Source organism: Protobothrops mucrosquamatus, unplaced genomic scaffold (genome assembly GCF_001527695.2).
Source record: "Protobothrops mucrosquamatus isolate PMUCROS unplaced genomic scaffold, P.Mucros_1.0 scaffold1694, whole genome shotgun sequence".
Taxonomy (NCBI): domain Eukaryota; kingdom Metazoa; phylum Chordata; class Lepidosauria; order Squamata; family Viperidae; genus Protobothrops; species Protobothrops mucrosquamatus.
Genome location: NW_015387846.1, coordinates 47,795 through 62,436, shown reverse-complemented (window position 1 = coordinate 62,436; position 14,642 = coordinate 47,795). Strand labels below are relative to the sequence as shown.

Sequence of the window (14,642 nt, the reverse complement as noted above, 5' to 3'; positions counted from 1 at the left end):
AGGTCATTCCAGAGGGCAGGAGCTGCCACAGAGAAGGCTCTCCCCCTGGGGGTCGCCAGCCGGCATTGTCTGGCTGACGGCACTCTAAGGAGGCCCTCTCTGTGGGAGCGGACTGGTCGAAGGGAGGTGTTTGGTAGGAGGCGGTCTTGCAAATACCTAGGTCCATTGCCGTGGAGCGCTTTAAAAGTTGTTACTAACACCTTGAAGCGCACCCGGAAGGCCACCGGGTGAAATTGTGAAACATTTCAGGCATTATCATATTTGGGCTAAAGCTTTTATAAAGAGGATTTACCTGAGCAATGAACTGAATAATTTTTACAAATATGTTTAGAGGTGTGTCTCGAGGAACCACACTGCGAGAGCCTTTTGGAAAAAGTGCGGATACTATGCCCATCAGACGGCTGTAGAGGAAAAGATTTAGAAGAGAATATTGAAAAATCCCATTGGCAACTCTACCAAAAGGCAGCAACAGCACTTTTAAAATTATTAAACATTATTTTTAGTACACTGAACCAAATGGCTTACCTCTGCGTTACAGTGTTGCTTTCACATTTTATCCTAATAACGTAAACCCATAATAATCTATATAGCGATTCCAGTGCAACTCGAGACATTTTCGGGTCTTTATTCTGTTAAAAACATTTTTAAAAAAACTGTTACTATTTCATGTAAGCCTCACTGCAGATAAAATTATTTAGTAGTAGCTCTAAGAACTAAGGCATTCCTAAAATTATACTTCAAGTTCCTGCAATGACAAAACACTGGGCACTCAAATTAACGTAAAGACAATGTTAGGTAGAAATTGATTCTCTATATATTTTTTTTCATGAACATAAGAACCACATCATTGTATTTGTAGTTTTAAGTGTTGTTTCGGAATGTGCTTTGTAAAACCTGTCCCAGAAATAATCCAGTACGATTCCCATCTCATTGTCGTGCTTGTTGCAGAAAAAGTCTTCCTTCCCAACATACTACGTAGTCGGAAAAATCAAAGCTATTTCAGTCTTTATATAAAATGAAAACGTGCTTTCTGTGACTAACTCGGAGGAAATATTTACAGAAAACGCTATCAAATAGCAATGACAACATGCTTAATACCGTGATCAAAGTATCTTTTCTCCACAAATAATATTAACTTTTATAATATTCTTCTTTTAGATATATTAAAACAAAACTGCTTGTTTTTACAGAGTCAAATAAAATACACAATGAAACAACGGAAAAACACAAAAAGCAAAGCAATTTCTTACTTTTACTATGACAGCATATTAACTCACCTGAAGTGTTTCTATTTGTTTTCTGATACTGTTGTTAGATGGGATCTAAATAAAGCAATGCAAGACAGCAAAACATAACAAACATGAGAATGGGAAGCACATGCATGTTAGATGAAAAAATAAAAAGGGCAAACAGAAAGCTGTTTACTGGGGCTCCGTTCAACAGAAATATTTTGACACAGAAAGATTTCCATTTTTATAAGCAATAGCAATAAGGATTTAGACTTATATACCGCTGCTCAGTGCTTTACAGCCCTTTTCTGAGCGGTTTACAGAGTCAGCCTTTTGTCCCCAACAATCTGGGTCCTGTTTTTATTGAGCCAGTCAGGATTGAACTCCTGGCAGTGGGCAGAGTTAGCCTGCAATACTGCATTCTAACCACTGCACCACCATCACGGCTATAAGCATGATTTGGATGCTACAATACTGTAATTCAGTGTTCTTAATATATTGTATGTTATTTACGACACTTCACAGTCACTGTTTAGAAACTACACGCAAGAATAGTCTACATCTAAAACTGGATTGTATCAATTAAGATATGAGCAATTTTGAACATTCTAGATGCTGGAATTCCAACATAGAAAACTGATCACTCTTAAGACTATCTATAAACTATTTTTATTATTTTCTTTTACAATGCTAAAAACATGCAAAAATAATATTTTCCTCATTTTTCTTTCTTTCTTGGTTTACAAATATTTAAAACTACTTGTATTTCCTTTATGGCCTATGTACACACTACAATCCTATGCACCTCTCTCTAGGAACAAAACCTCCTGACTTTAGTGGGATTAACTTCCGGTAGACATGCATAGGATTACACTGCTAATTCTCTTTAATCTAAAAGTTGATCCATATACCCACAAAGTTATTATCAATTCACTTAAAACCCCATGATAAGAAATGGAATCATATATCAGGTGCAATCAAATCCAAGTATTATGAAATTAATTGTATTAGGATAAAGATCCTACATATTCAATAACTGGAAATTCCGAGTTGTTTATTCATATTTTCCTGCATTGAGGTGAGCAGGCTGATAATTAAAAAGCTTCGTCAACCAGCATTCCAAGACACATCTTAAAATTCTATGATTGCTTCTGACACTTTATTTATGTAAGCTCTATATTAGTTTTATTCTGAGTTGTGATAATTTATTACTTATTGATATTTTAAAACCATTAAAACATGTTAAGAGAAAATAGAGAACTAGAGATACGTGGCAGATTTGTTAGCTAATTACAGAATTTGAGCATGGTTATGTTTCTATTGTAAAATTTCAATATCTTGAATATAATGTATAATTTTTCCAAATCGGATTTTTTTAAAAAAAATCTGTAATATTGCAGATTTTTAATAAACATATTTTTAATAAACAAATATTGTAATAGCTTTGATTGTTTCAATTGAACAGAGCCACATCATAAAATGTTATGTTGTTAGGGGAACAAAACTATATTAAAATATGTGATACATGCTATATGATTAAATAAAATCCCGGACAATGGAAGTTTTTATATGCTCATTGTCAGCAGTGTGATATTTCTAAATAAGAAAATTAAAAAGACACTTGCATACCCCTTTATATTTAACACATAGCAACAGCAGGTAGACAGAGACAATAAAAATGGAGATGTTGCAAAAGAGTTGCCATTGTGTAAAGAAATACACACAATCGTAACAAAATATATAGTAAGAGAAAGAATACTATCCTAACACATTCAACTGTTGAATTTGTTATGCAATTTAAAGCCTAGGTAGTTATGAATTCAAACATTAACAGCAATATTATTAACAAAATCAATCAAGCGCATACGTTATTCAAATGTTACAGTGACAATAATTAAAAAGTGTGTTTGGATTTTCCATTAAAATTGATGCAACTCCACACCTTATACAGATAGACCAGGGGTCCCCAACCCCTGGTCTGTGGACCAGTACTGGGCTGTGGCATGCCAGCAACCGGTCCGCACAAACAAGCAAAGCCCCATCCGTGGGATGCAGACAGCACACAAAACCACGCACTCTCCGGTCGCGGAAAAACCTTTCTCCACGGAACTGGTCCCTGGTGCCCCAAAAGTTGGGGACCTCTGACATAGACAACATCATAAACAAGGCTATGGGTCACACTACATTATTGGAATGGTGAACGTTCCACTATCCTATGACTTCCAACAGATATCGCCACAATAACAGAAACAGAACTCGGAAGAGAAAGCAAGGTTACATCAGAAGTGGGATAAGAGGAGCACAGGCAATATGAAAAATCAGTTGAGAAATAGGCAGGAATAAGTTACTCTGACTTGAAATCGCTTCACATTACAAGCCTTACGAAGAGGCTTAAAAACAGGCTCACAAGTTATTGTGAGCGACAAGCGTCTAGTTTAACGAAGAGAAGGACGAGGGGGGACATGATAGCAGTGTTCCAATATCTCAGGGGCTGCCACAAAGGAGAGGGAGTCAAGCTATTTTCCAAAGCACCTGAAGGCAGGACAAGAAGCAACGGGTGGAAACTAATCAAGGAGAGAAGCAACCTAGAACTAAGGAGAAACTTCCTGACAGTTAGAACAATTAACCAGTGGAACAACCTGCCTCCAGAAGCGGTGAATGCTCCAACACTGGAAGTTTTTAAGAAGAAACTGGACAGCCATTTGTCCGAAATGGTATAGGGTTTCCTGCNATCATCATCATCATCATCATCATCATCATCATTATTATTATTATATTCTTGCCCTGATAATATTACCTAATTGCAATCAAACCCTTTGTTACCATCTGTAAATAACAAGCTCAGAGAACACCAAGGACTCTACAGTTCGACCCTGGGTTACAGATATTCTCTTCTATTAGAGCCTTACATTTATTTTATGCGGACATTGTTTTTGTGGTTAATCCAGATTGAAAATATCACTTACTAAATCTGACAGAAGCATGACGAAACAGTCCTTACCTTCAAATGAGACAGACAGTTCTGTAGGAAGATATGCCAGTTATTTAAAAAAAACTGCTTCTGACTGACACACAACAAACAGGTGATCAATGGATACAAAGCCTGTGAGAGAGGAATAAATTGTTACACAACTTTCAGAGAGACCAAAAATAGTATGGTTGGGTTATTTAAGTGTGGAAACTCAATCACTGTAAATGTGTAAAAAAACGATTAATGGACCAGTGAGCTGCATATATCTAACCAACTGTTGTGCATTCAATGAAATATGGTTAAACGAACTACAGTTTGATAAATACAAATATATGATTCATTCTTACATTAGCCAGAATCCTGATGCATGGGGAGTATAAATGAATCTAAACTATAACGCTCAGCAAACAGCCCCACTCAGGCCCGCTTTAAACCAATATGGGGAAACAGCTTTTCCCTTCAAACAAAACCTAGGTTTGGCACCTGAGAAAAGTTTTCTAAACATTAGTTTACACAACTGAAAATGCTCCCTTCCTTCAATTGTTACACCTATAGAGAACCAGTCCACAATATAAAACAATTGGATTAAAATACAGTAACTTCAGTTGTTTAAAGTATCCTATCAAGAAAAAAGCTTGTAGTTCTCTGTCAAATTCTGACACCCTAAATAGCTGGTGATCCCAGATATTTGCTATGTGACATACTATCAAATTGCACGTACTGTATCTTAAGACAAAAAAAATAATCAACTTAAAATACCAATGAATGCTTCTTTCTTGAGCTCAGCTCAAAAGTTGTCTGATAGAGCATCTCCACAAAATTTTTCAGACATGGCACATTCACTTCATTTTTAACAGCCTAGAATCAAAAGAAACAGATCTACAGTATATCTTCAAGAATAAAGCATGAGCGTCCTGTAATGCTTTCTCGCACATTTAAATCCTGCTAATAAAAGCAATTCAGTTATACAACATAACACTTGCTCCAAGTCCAAACACTTTAAAAATTTACTCTGAATACTGCCTATACGTCCTACCATAAATAGCAAAGAAATAACAGAGAGACAAAAAGAACAGCCGTACATTTACTTTAATTCAACTGATTCCTCTGCTTTAAAAAAAAAAAGAGAGAGAGAGGGTTTCATTGAATTGTGAGAAAGTAAATTTTGGCCTTAATGTTACAAGCAAACCCTATAATGGATTTTTTTTTTAAAAAAAAATACATATTTGGTTGTAAAAAAATTAGACTTCATTCATCGTTATCTGTATGGCAAAGTACACTCAAATACAAAAAAAGTGGGTTTTTTAGACCTGCGAATTCCATTTGAGGAGAAAATGTCTCTACTTTGGCATATATACCACATACTGTATTTGTGAAATAATAAGTAATACTTACAGCAGCAACAGGGATGAGAATTTCAACAAACAAACCAGCAAGCGAATGCTTTACGTCTTTATCTTTTACCTCCAAAAAATACTGTGCACATTCCTGTAAGAAAACAGCTATCAAATTTCTGCTGTGCGCCCTCTTGTTCAGTAAGAATAAATGAAAGTAACAGAAAACAAAACCCTATAAATTGTAGTCAAAGTACTAGATACAGGCAACAGAATAGTCCAGTTTAAACTGGAATGAATTTAGAAACCTTAAATTAACAGCCCTTCAGTGTATTTATTCTAGAAACATGTGATTAATCGACCATAGCTATTTTACACAACTAATACATCAAATCTGTTGGCATTACTACGCTTTTGCATTTTAGTATTTAATGACTACGGGCCTCACAGTTTTAAGGATTGATATTATAGCATAGTTAGGCCATGCTGTGTTTTGCTCATGTGTAACTGACAGATTGGATGCCAAATTGCAATTTTAATATAGATTTTATCTGTTATTTATTATTTTATTCTAGAATTTTTAATTGGATATTCCTTGAGTGTTTTTAACTTGTTCTGGTTTCTAGTCTTTGACTGTAATAAACTTGACTCGACTATATACATAAGCTGAAGCTAACTGAGATATGAACAATTTTTTCCTGTGCAAAATTCCAGGTTTTTGAAAATATTACACCATTTTTGCTAATATTTGTGACAATCCAAATGCCATTTTTTGCTAATATTTGTGATGAACCAAATGATGACAGTGTTCAACTCTTTGTGATATTCAGTTACATATATTAAGGCATATTTTTTCCAAGTCTTGAAGACCACTGCAAAATTGATATTTTGAAGCCACTGAAAAAATATTCAAAACAAAGATTTGGTTAAAAAAAAAACCTATCTGGAATTGGTACTGATTATGCTCCTGCAATGCCATATTCAAAAACAATTTTTCAGAAAAAAATCTTTTATGGTTTCAGCATGCAAAATGTCATACACAGCCAAATGTTGGCTTCCAAAATTTTACGTAGAGATGTATGAGACGGCCTCAACACTACTATCAAAGTAGTTAATTATGTGATAAGGAAATAATTCTACTTCAGCTTGTTTCCTTTCCTTTCTGACGATTAAGTAGAGTGGATCACAAAACTATTCTATTCGATACTGATTTCAGTTGTTGACAAAGAGCAAGATGTTGGGACAAATAGCTGAAGAAAGAAACTGTCCCTTTTTTGGAATATCATTGAAAAGACCAAGTGCTTGAAACTTTCAAAATGATGGCTTTTTCACCATTTTTGTTCCTTATGATGTAATTCAAGAATTTATACCCAATCTCTAGCTGTGGATACATGCATTCAGGAAATACTTCCCAGAAATCATGAGTAAAATCCTATTTGGAAACCTATGAGAAACCAAGAGGAATTTTTTAAAGTCAACTTCATCCACACATTCCCAGAGGATTACACATAGTTAACTTTATTTGAATTTAGAGTTCCCCATAGAGTCCCTTTCTTTTCCCCTAATTTATTTCCTGTAAAGAATGTTAATGTATAACCAACTACAAATAGTAATCTAATTGTGGTGGGTTATACATTAACATTCTTTACAGGAAATAAATAATATGTAAACCACTACACAATTTGAATTTTATTTCAGATATGTTGGGATTAGAATTCAAGAATCCCTAGCCAACAGCTTTGTGCTGATAATCAGGTAGGGGAAACTAACTTTTCCAATTTAGGGTTAATCTGCTGATTTTCTTTTAACTTTTTAAATGGTGAAGAAATTGCAACTATCTATCACGTTACACCTCTACCACATGTGTTGCACTGGTTATCACAGGGGTAGGCAACCTTGGCTCTTTTATGACTTGTGGACTTCAACTCCCAGAATTCCTGAGCCAGCCATGCTGAGGAGAAATTGAGAGGTTTCCAAGCTGAGCTATGCTGGCTCAGGAATTCTGGGAGTTGAAGTTCACGAGTCATAAAAGAGCTGATGTTGCTTATCCCTGGGTTATCAGAATGTTTCTGTGTTCAATTCAAGATGACAGTATAATTTATAACGTCTTTCATAGCATGGGACTGGGTTATTTGAGAGACCACCTTTCCCTAATCTCATTAGATACAGCAGGAGACACATGTTCTGGATCCTATCTGCTGAAGAGTGCCATCTAAGTGGGGCCTAGGAAGAAAGGTTTTTCTCTATTATCCCTCTGGAGATCAGACTGGCCCCGATCCTACTGACTTTCCATAAGGCCTAAAGCAGGGGTCCCCAACCCCCGGGCCGTGGACCGGTACCGGGCCACAGCATGCCAGCAACCAGTCTGCACAAATAAGCAAAACCTCATCTGTGGGATGCAGACAGCACACAAAACCACGCACTCTCCGGTCCATGGGAAAATCTTTCTCCACGGAACCGGTCCCTGGTGCCCAAATGGTTGGGGACCTCTGGCCTAAAGTCTTGGTTTTGGCATTGGGCTTGGGTATCTGGGTGTGTGGTAGAGTCTGTATAGTGGTTCTGCTGATTGCTCTTGATCTTGGTAATCTTCAGCTACTGATTTGTTTTATTGATTTTTTATTTATTTATTATGTTTTTAAGATTAGTTTGTATTTGTGTATGTTCTTTTTTGTTTTGTTTTTTTGTAGAATTTTAATGGCTATGAACTGCCCAAAAGTCATGTATCTGAAACATGTATATATGGTGAGATGGGTGGCATATAAATTTAATAAATAAATAAAACATACATTGAAATAAATAAATGCATAAAGAAAGGAATTTATCGCAACTCAGCCAATAATAAACATAGCAATTACCAGTCCAGATAAAATTACTTCAGCTTTTTAGGCTAAGATAAATAAACCTTCTTGCCATATCCATATCTTCCATTTGTATTATAATGCAATTTAATTATCATTAATTAAATTAGAAGCATCTCTTGAGATGTTACATAGTTTTAAACATGGCAATCGTAATTTTTCCAATTGGTGAAGCGGGGCATTAATACGTTTTCCAGTATTCTCTATATTCCTACCCACCTTGACTACTCCTAAATTTCACACAGGTCCTCTTCTTTTACACTCAAAGTCTCACACCATTTTAATAATCTTCTATCTTTATATATATAGCTATACCTATATCTCTTTACAGCTAATTTTCATTCCTGACTCCTTAAAGACTCCATTCTTGCAAATTCTTAGTAAAAGATCTGCATTATGCCATTTCTCTTACTTTCTGCAAACTCCTCTCATACATACTGTATAACTCCCAGCTCAACTTGCAATTCCTATGCTTAATTGCTGTTATAATTAAACCTAAGAATAATATCATTTGATTATGTGCCATCAAGTCATATCAGCACTTTGCAACCACATAGATTTTTTCCAGGGTGTTCTGTTCCCAACTTGGTCCTTTAAAACTTTCCAATGATACACTCATTGCCACTGTAACTGCGTCCATCCATCTTCCTGATGGTTGTCTTTTTCTTTCTGCCTTTCCCATTATAACAGGCTTCTCCTGAGAGCTAGATTTACATATATGGTCTTCAAAATATGATAATATTGTCCTGAGCGTTCATGGCTTGAATAAAGATGCTAGGCTAATTTGTTTAATGAATTTCTTTGCTTGGCTACCCACAGTACTAAGATTTTTTTCCCCCAACACCATAGTTCAAAAGAATCAATACATTTCTATACCGCTTCTTCGAAGTCCAACTTTCCCTTCCAATAGAATGTCACAGGAAAAACCACATGCTTAAACATTTCCGTGGTCTTTTATCTCTGTGTCCACTTTACTATCCTTTATTTCTTGTTCTACTTAATTTTAGGAAATATATAGCAACAACCTGCACTCACGCATTCTGTAAAGTATAAACTAATGAAGGATTCCCTAACTGTAATACAATGAAATAGCTTACCTGCATGAACTGAAATGATGCTTCAAAATCTTCCACAGGATACATTTTTACTCTGAAAAACTTCATCCCCATAATTAAGCTGATGATACTTTGTACCACATGAGGACTCTGTTCTTTTTGCCTCAGTTCCTTTAATTCTGTAACAAATTTTTTTCTAACAGCTTGAAACCTAAGTCAAAGAAAGGCAGATCGCAAGGTTTTCAAAAAGAATGGATAAAACGATTTCCCGTAAACAGTAAAATAATCGCACTCATTTTAAAAAAAGATAGTTACAACTGTGCAAACAATACTGGGTCATATTAGATTACATTAGGATATATGAGAAAGTCGGTGTGATTCCTCCTGAAGCTAATAACCAAGTTCTGCTTCTTAAATTAAAGTTTACAAAGGACTCCTCCCCGAGATGGCTGCTGAACGGTAGGAATTTTTCCTTTTCCTGCCAACAATCTGCTGATTTTGCTGCCAAAGCTGGTTCTCTGGCAGGGCTGATCCATGGATTTTAATGTGAGCACTTAGGAATGACCCAAATGGGTTTTGAATAGCTATGGATCCACCTGGAAAGGGGAGTCTTGAAGATTCCAGTTCCCTGTGGGAGCAACTGAAAAATCATTGGGCCAATCCATCTTCCTTCAAGCAGTTTGTTTTCTAAGCACGCCTGGATTTTTAACTTTTACTTTTTGAATTTATTGTTTTACTTTGCTTTTTGTCTTTAAGTGATACTTGCAAAACAATTTATGGCAACTGATCAGTAGATGATATTAATAGTTAACTAAGTAATTATTTGTCATGCTAAAAAAGCACATTACCTATGATCATTAAGCATTTACAGTTATATATAAACATGTGGCAAAGAAGAAATTTTTGAGTGTTGAAAAAAGAAGTTGCTTACTTTGATTGGGCAAGAACCCCTATCACTTCTGCATATAAATCTGCAATGATATGGACATTTCCAGTGTTGGTCCCTGAATACCTACAATGAAAAGAAAATGTACAAAAGAAAAACCATACATTTGATATTAGGATACAATTAACACAAGGCTACACATACAGGCAGACCTCAACTTACAACCACAACCGGGACTTGAATTTCCATTGTAACTTTTTGTGGTTGTGTAGGTCGAATCAGACTCGATTTTACAATTTTTGTGATGATTGTTAAGCAAATCACAAGGGCATTAAACAAATCATGTGGTCATTAAGCAAATTCAGCTTCCCCCATTACCATTTTTCTTGCCGGAAATCGGCAAAACGGTAGCAAATTGTTATGCTGCAGAATGCTGTAACTAGTCATAAATGTAGCATGCTGCAAATGCCCTCTTTCCAAGGCCATTGTAATATTGAACCTTCATTGAATTAATGTTTGTAAGTCTAGGATTGCTTGTAAGTCTAAGCTGCATACTACCAATTCAAGAAAAAAAATAGATTTAAAATAAATTTTAAAATGAGTTTCAAGAGTGGTATCATACTTGGGATAATGATTCCTCCTGAAGCTAATAACCAAATTCTGCTTCTTCAGTTAAGGTTTACAAAGGACTCCTCCCCAAGATGGATGCTGAATGGTAGGATTTTTTTCTTTTCCTGCCAACAATCTGCTGATTTTGCTGCCAAAGCTGGTTCTCTGGCAGGGCTGATCCATGGATTTTAATGTGAGCACTTAGGAATTACCCAAAATGGGTTTTGAATAACTATGGATCCACCTGGGAAGTGCAACTGAAAAATCATTGGGCCAATCCATCTTCCTTCAAGCAGTTTGTTTTCTCAGCACACCTGGATTTTTAACTTTCACTTTTTGAATTTATTGTTTTACTTTGCTTTTTGTCTTTTAAGAGTTGACTGGCTGGCTGAATGCTGATTTACTCTAACGCCCTCCACCCCACTGATTTTTTTTCTTTCTTCTTCTGATTTATGTTGTTGTCTTGAATAACTTTCGTTTTTCTATATGGAAACATGGTGGTGAAGTGTTTTTACTTGATTTACATCAGTATTGGATTTTTACCACAGGGCTTTTGCATTTTACTAATTTGTCAAATATTTGGAGCTTTATTATTATTTTTCTTTTAACTTTGGATTGAAAATATCCGTACAATATCTTCCCTGCCTAACTCATATAGAGCAACAATGTATCAGATTATAGACAAGCGCAGTTGGCCAAAAACACCATTCGGTAACATTCAATCTTTGGTTGAATTTTTTTCTGAAAGTTTGATGAAATGATGATGTTTGTGGAAAACATTCAGATGCATCAAGCTTTGGATAAATCAAATTCACAAAAGGAATGTGATTTGGAATCAATCGATCTGTCACAAAGAAGTTGGGTGTCAGAGTTCCGACTAATGAAACACTTTAAAGAACTTCCAGGCATTGTTTTCCTAAAAAGACTTTTATTTATGTTACAACATGTCGGCACGACCGAAGGGATGCTAAGATCTGAAATTCCACCCACCAGGCAGTTATTTTTTCTAGCATTTCCCCTCCCTTATTTTGCTGTCATGATTTACGTTCTCCAATTACTTTGAAGGGCAAAGGTTCTCTTCCGTTCTCTTTCACGGGCTTTTCCCTCCTCCCTCATTCTCCTCTGAATTAACTCTAAAAATACCAGACAGTTCTGCATATTTTGTCAAAGCAAGAATATTCAATATTAGCAGCGTTGACATCGGGACTGTATAGACATTCAGACCATTTGTTCTCTGCTCCTGACAGCTAGCAGAACTTGACCCAATCATCCATATTGCCCTTTTAATTCACAATGGTGCAAAAATCCCTGTTGTACCAACATGTGCAAAGTTCGAATAGGATACAATCAGAGTCAGTCACTGGGACTAGAGTTTTAGTCTTCCAAGTTTCCGGACTTGTGCCGGAGCCCATCCTCAGGGAACTTCTCTCTCTACAATATGTGTCTGAATACAATCTTCTAGTAACTCCACTTTCTAGCAGGTAATTCAACAACGACTTCCAGAAATGTAACAAAATTTTGCACCAATCCTATAGCAACAAGCCCAAGAATCATGTAATCATTACAGAGGAAATGTCCTACATTTGAAACCATCTAGGCAGAATTTTAACCCCCGTTGATAATGTCGACTCTTAATTTTATTGTATCCATTCAGAGTTATTTATTAACTATCGTATCCTTTTAGATATTCTTAAATCAGCATTTTAATACGGATACTATTATTTTGCAATATAGGATGGGAAGCGGTGCTTGCATGTTCTTTCTCGTAGGATCCAGGCCTCAATTTTATACAATCTCTTTAGGAATAAATGTGAGAAAAACTCAGCAGGATGGGTATCTGTTAAATCATGAAGATCTTGTTTTAGCAAAAAATATAAATAAAACTTAAGCTAGCTTTTTGTTAACAAACTGAACTCAAACAAAAAATCTGCATTAGTGCACCTTCTCTGAGATGCTGGAATAGTCGCTACTCACTCAAAAGTCAGAAATATTTAAATATATCTGGTCTCCTAAATATACTTACCCTTCCTTGTGTTTAAAGTGCTTGAAAGCCAAATTTAGAACTTCGTGAACTAAAGGATCAGGCACTGGATGAACAGGTATCTGTAACAGAGAGGGCATGTATTGCTTATCCTTATGGCTTAAGACAACTGTTACTGGATAAACATATGTGCAAATAAACAGAAATGTGCAAATAAACAGAAGGGCGTATTTTTATTTGGGGATCTGAATAAATTAAAGGACATGCTAACAATTCTGAACTCTCCTTGTCCCACAGAAATATTGATTTCATTTTAACAGAACTATATTTTGCAGCGCGCAATTAAGAAAAAAAAAGATTAGCACATCACAGTTTTGTGCTCCATCTCTAAGCAGAGTACCAAGACATTCAGCTGTTTTTGTAATTTAAAAAAATAGCCTATATGTGGCAGAAATTAAAGAGCTTACCTGTTTTAGAACTTCTACTAAAACTAAGCAAAAAATAAAATCTACGGCTAAGTCCCTTCGTTCAAGTAGGTAATCTCTCTCGCGCTGCTGCTCATCTCTGAAAGAAATAAAAAATATCAGATATACTTGACATAAGACAAGCTACTTTCTCAAAACAGAAATACATGTAACTTTTTATGTACATGCATACAGTCAAAAAAGTTACACAATTATCTTTCTACACCAGTGCCCATCTTTATCCTGGAATTCCATACTGCCCTTACAATCTGACAGCAGCAAAAAAGAATAAAAAATAGGTGTGGGGGGAAATCTATTAGGAAATTAAGTCCAGAGAAACACCCAATTGATCATTATTGCTGAAAGCAACAGTCAGGAACTGCTACTATATTTAACCAAACAAGGAATTACCGTATACAATTTGCTAATTGCTTTTGAGTATCTGAGTTTAAAGCTACTTACATTTTCCTTCTGTAGCTATATCAATAATTGATCAGCTCTGAATAGCTATTAGCGTGTACTGCTTTATTGTTTTTTAGAAAATTTACAATCTTCTTTAAATTATTTTTTTTCCAAACAAATTATTTTTGCTCTTCTGCAATTTTAAGTTGCAGGCTAGAACGGTCTGGTCTTGCATGGTGAACTTTATTCATAGTATCACCACACTTATTAATTCCATAAAACTATATTTCAATATTTGACCGCCGATGAGTATTAGAAGAAGGGGACGACAGAGAATGAGGTGGCTGGATGGAGTCACTGAAGCAGTAGGCGTGAGCTTAAATGGACTCCAGAAGATGGTAGATGACAGGAAGACCTGGAGGAACATTGTTCATGGGGTCGCAATGGGTCGGACACGACTTCGCAACTAACAACATGAGTATTATCTGTTATTTAAGTTTATCCAATTGTGAAGCTGGAGACTAATCTATATGAAAGCATGGACTGGGGTTGAGTTTAAAGTTGACAGGTGACAAGCCTAATATGTTTAGACCATGTGAAAGCTGACATTTATGAAAAGTCTAATTAGTCTAGGAATATGTAATTAGAGGATGCAATTACCCACAGGTGTTTATCACTACAATGCACTCACCCCTTAGACTTTGTGCTGGACCGAGGCCTGTATTCATAGGATTCGTCTTCAGTTCCATTTTGGCGTTTGTACCAGTCAAACAAGGTGCGTAATAAGGAGGGGAGACAGTGCTCTGCTACTGAGCTCATAGAGCTTATCAACTGTCAAGATAAAATATGAACG

At 35.8% G+C, this 14,642-nt stretch overlaps 1 protein-coding gene across 1 annotated transcript in view; it reads right to left on the bottom strand.

Annotated features, from left to right (window-relative positions):
• Positions 1–14,642, bottom strand: part of FRYL (FRY like transcription coactivator) — a 110,820-nt gene that overhangs the window by 92,534 nt on the left and 3,644 nt on the right. The window contains exons 3-12 of the mRNA XM_015822839.1: positions 14,481–14,620; positions 13,391–13,487; positions 12,966–13,045; positions 10,379–10,459; positions 9,490–9,658; positions 5,596–5,688; positions 4,960–5,058; positions 4,231–4,332; positions 526–629; positions 293–401 (exon numbers count right to left, since the gene is read on the bottom strand). Of these exons, the coding sequence (XP_015678325.1) occupies positions 293–401; positions 526–629; positions 4,231–4,332; positions 4,960–5,058; positions 5,596–5,688; positions 9,490–9,658; positions 10,379–10,459; positions 12,966–13,045; positions 13,391–13,487; positions 14,481–14,620 (1,074 nt within the window). The remainder of the gene's footprint in view (positions 1–292; positions 402–525; positions 630–4,230; positions 4,333–4,959; positions 5,059–5,595; positions 5,689–9,489; positions 9,659–10,378; positions 10,460–12,965; positions 13,046–13,390; positions 13,488–14,480; positions 14,621–14,642) is intronic.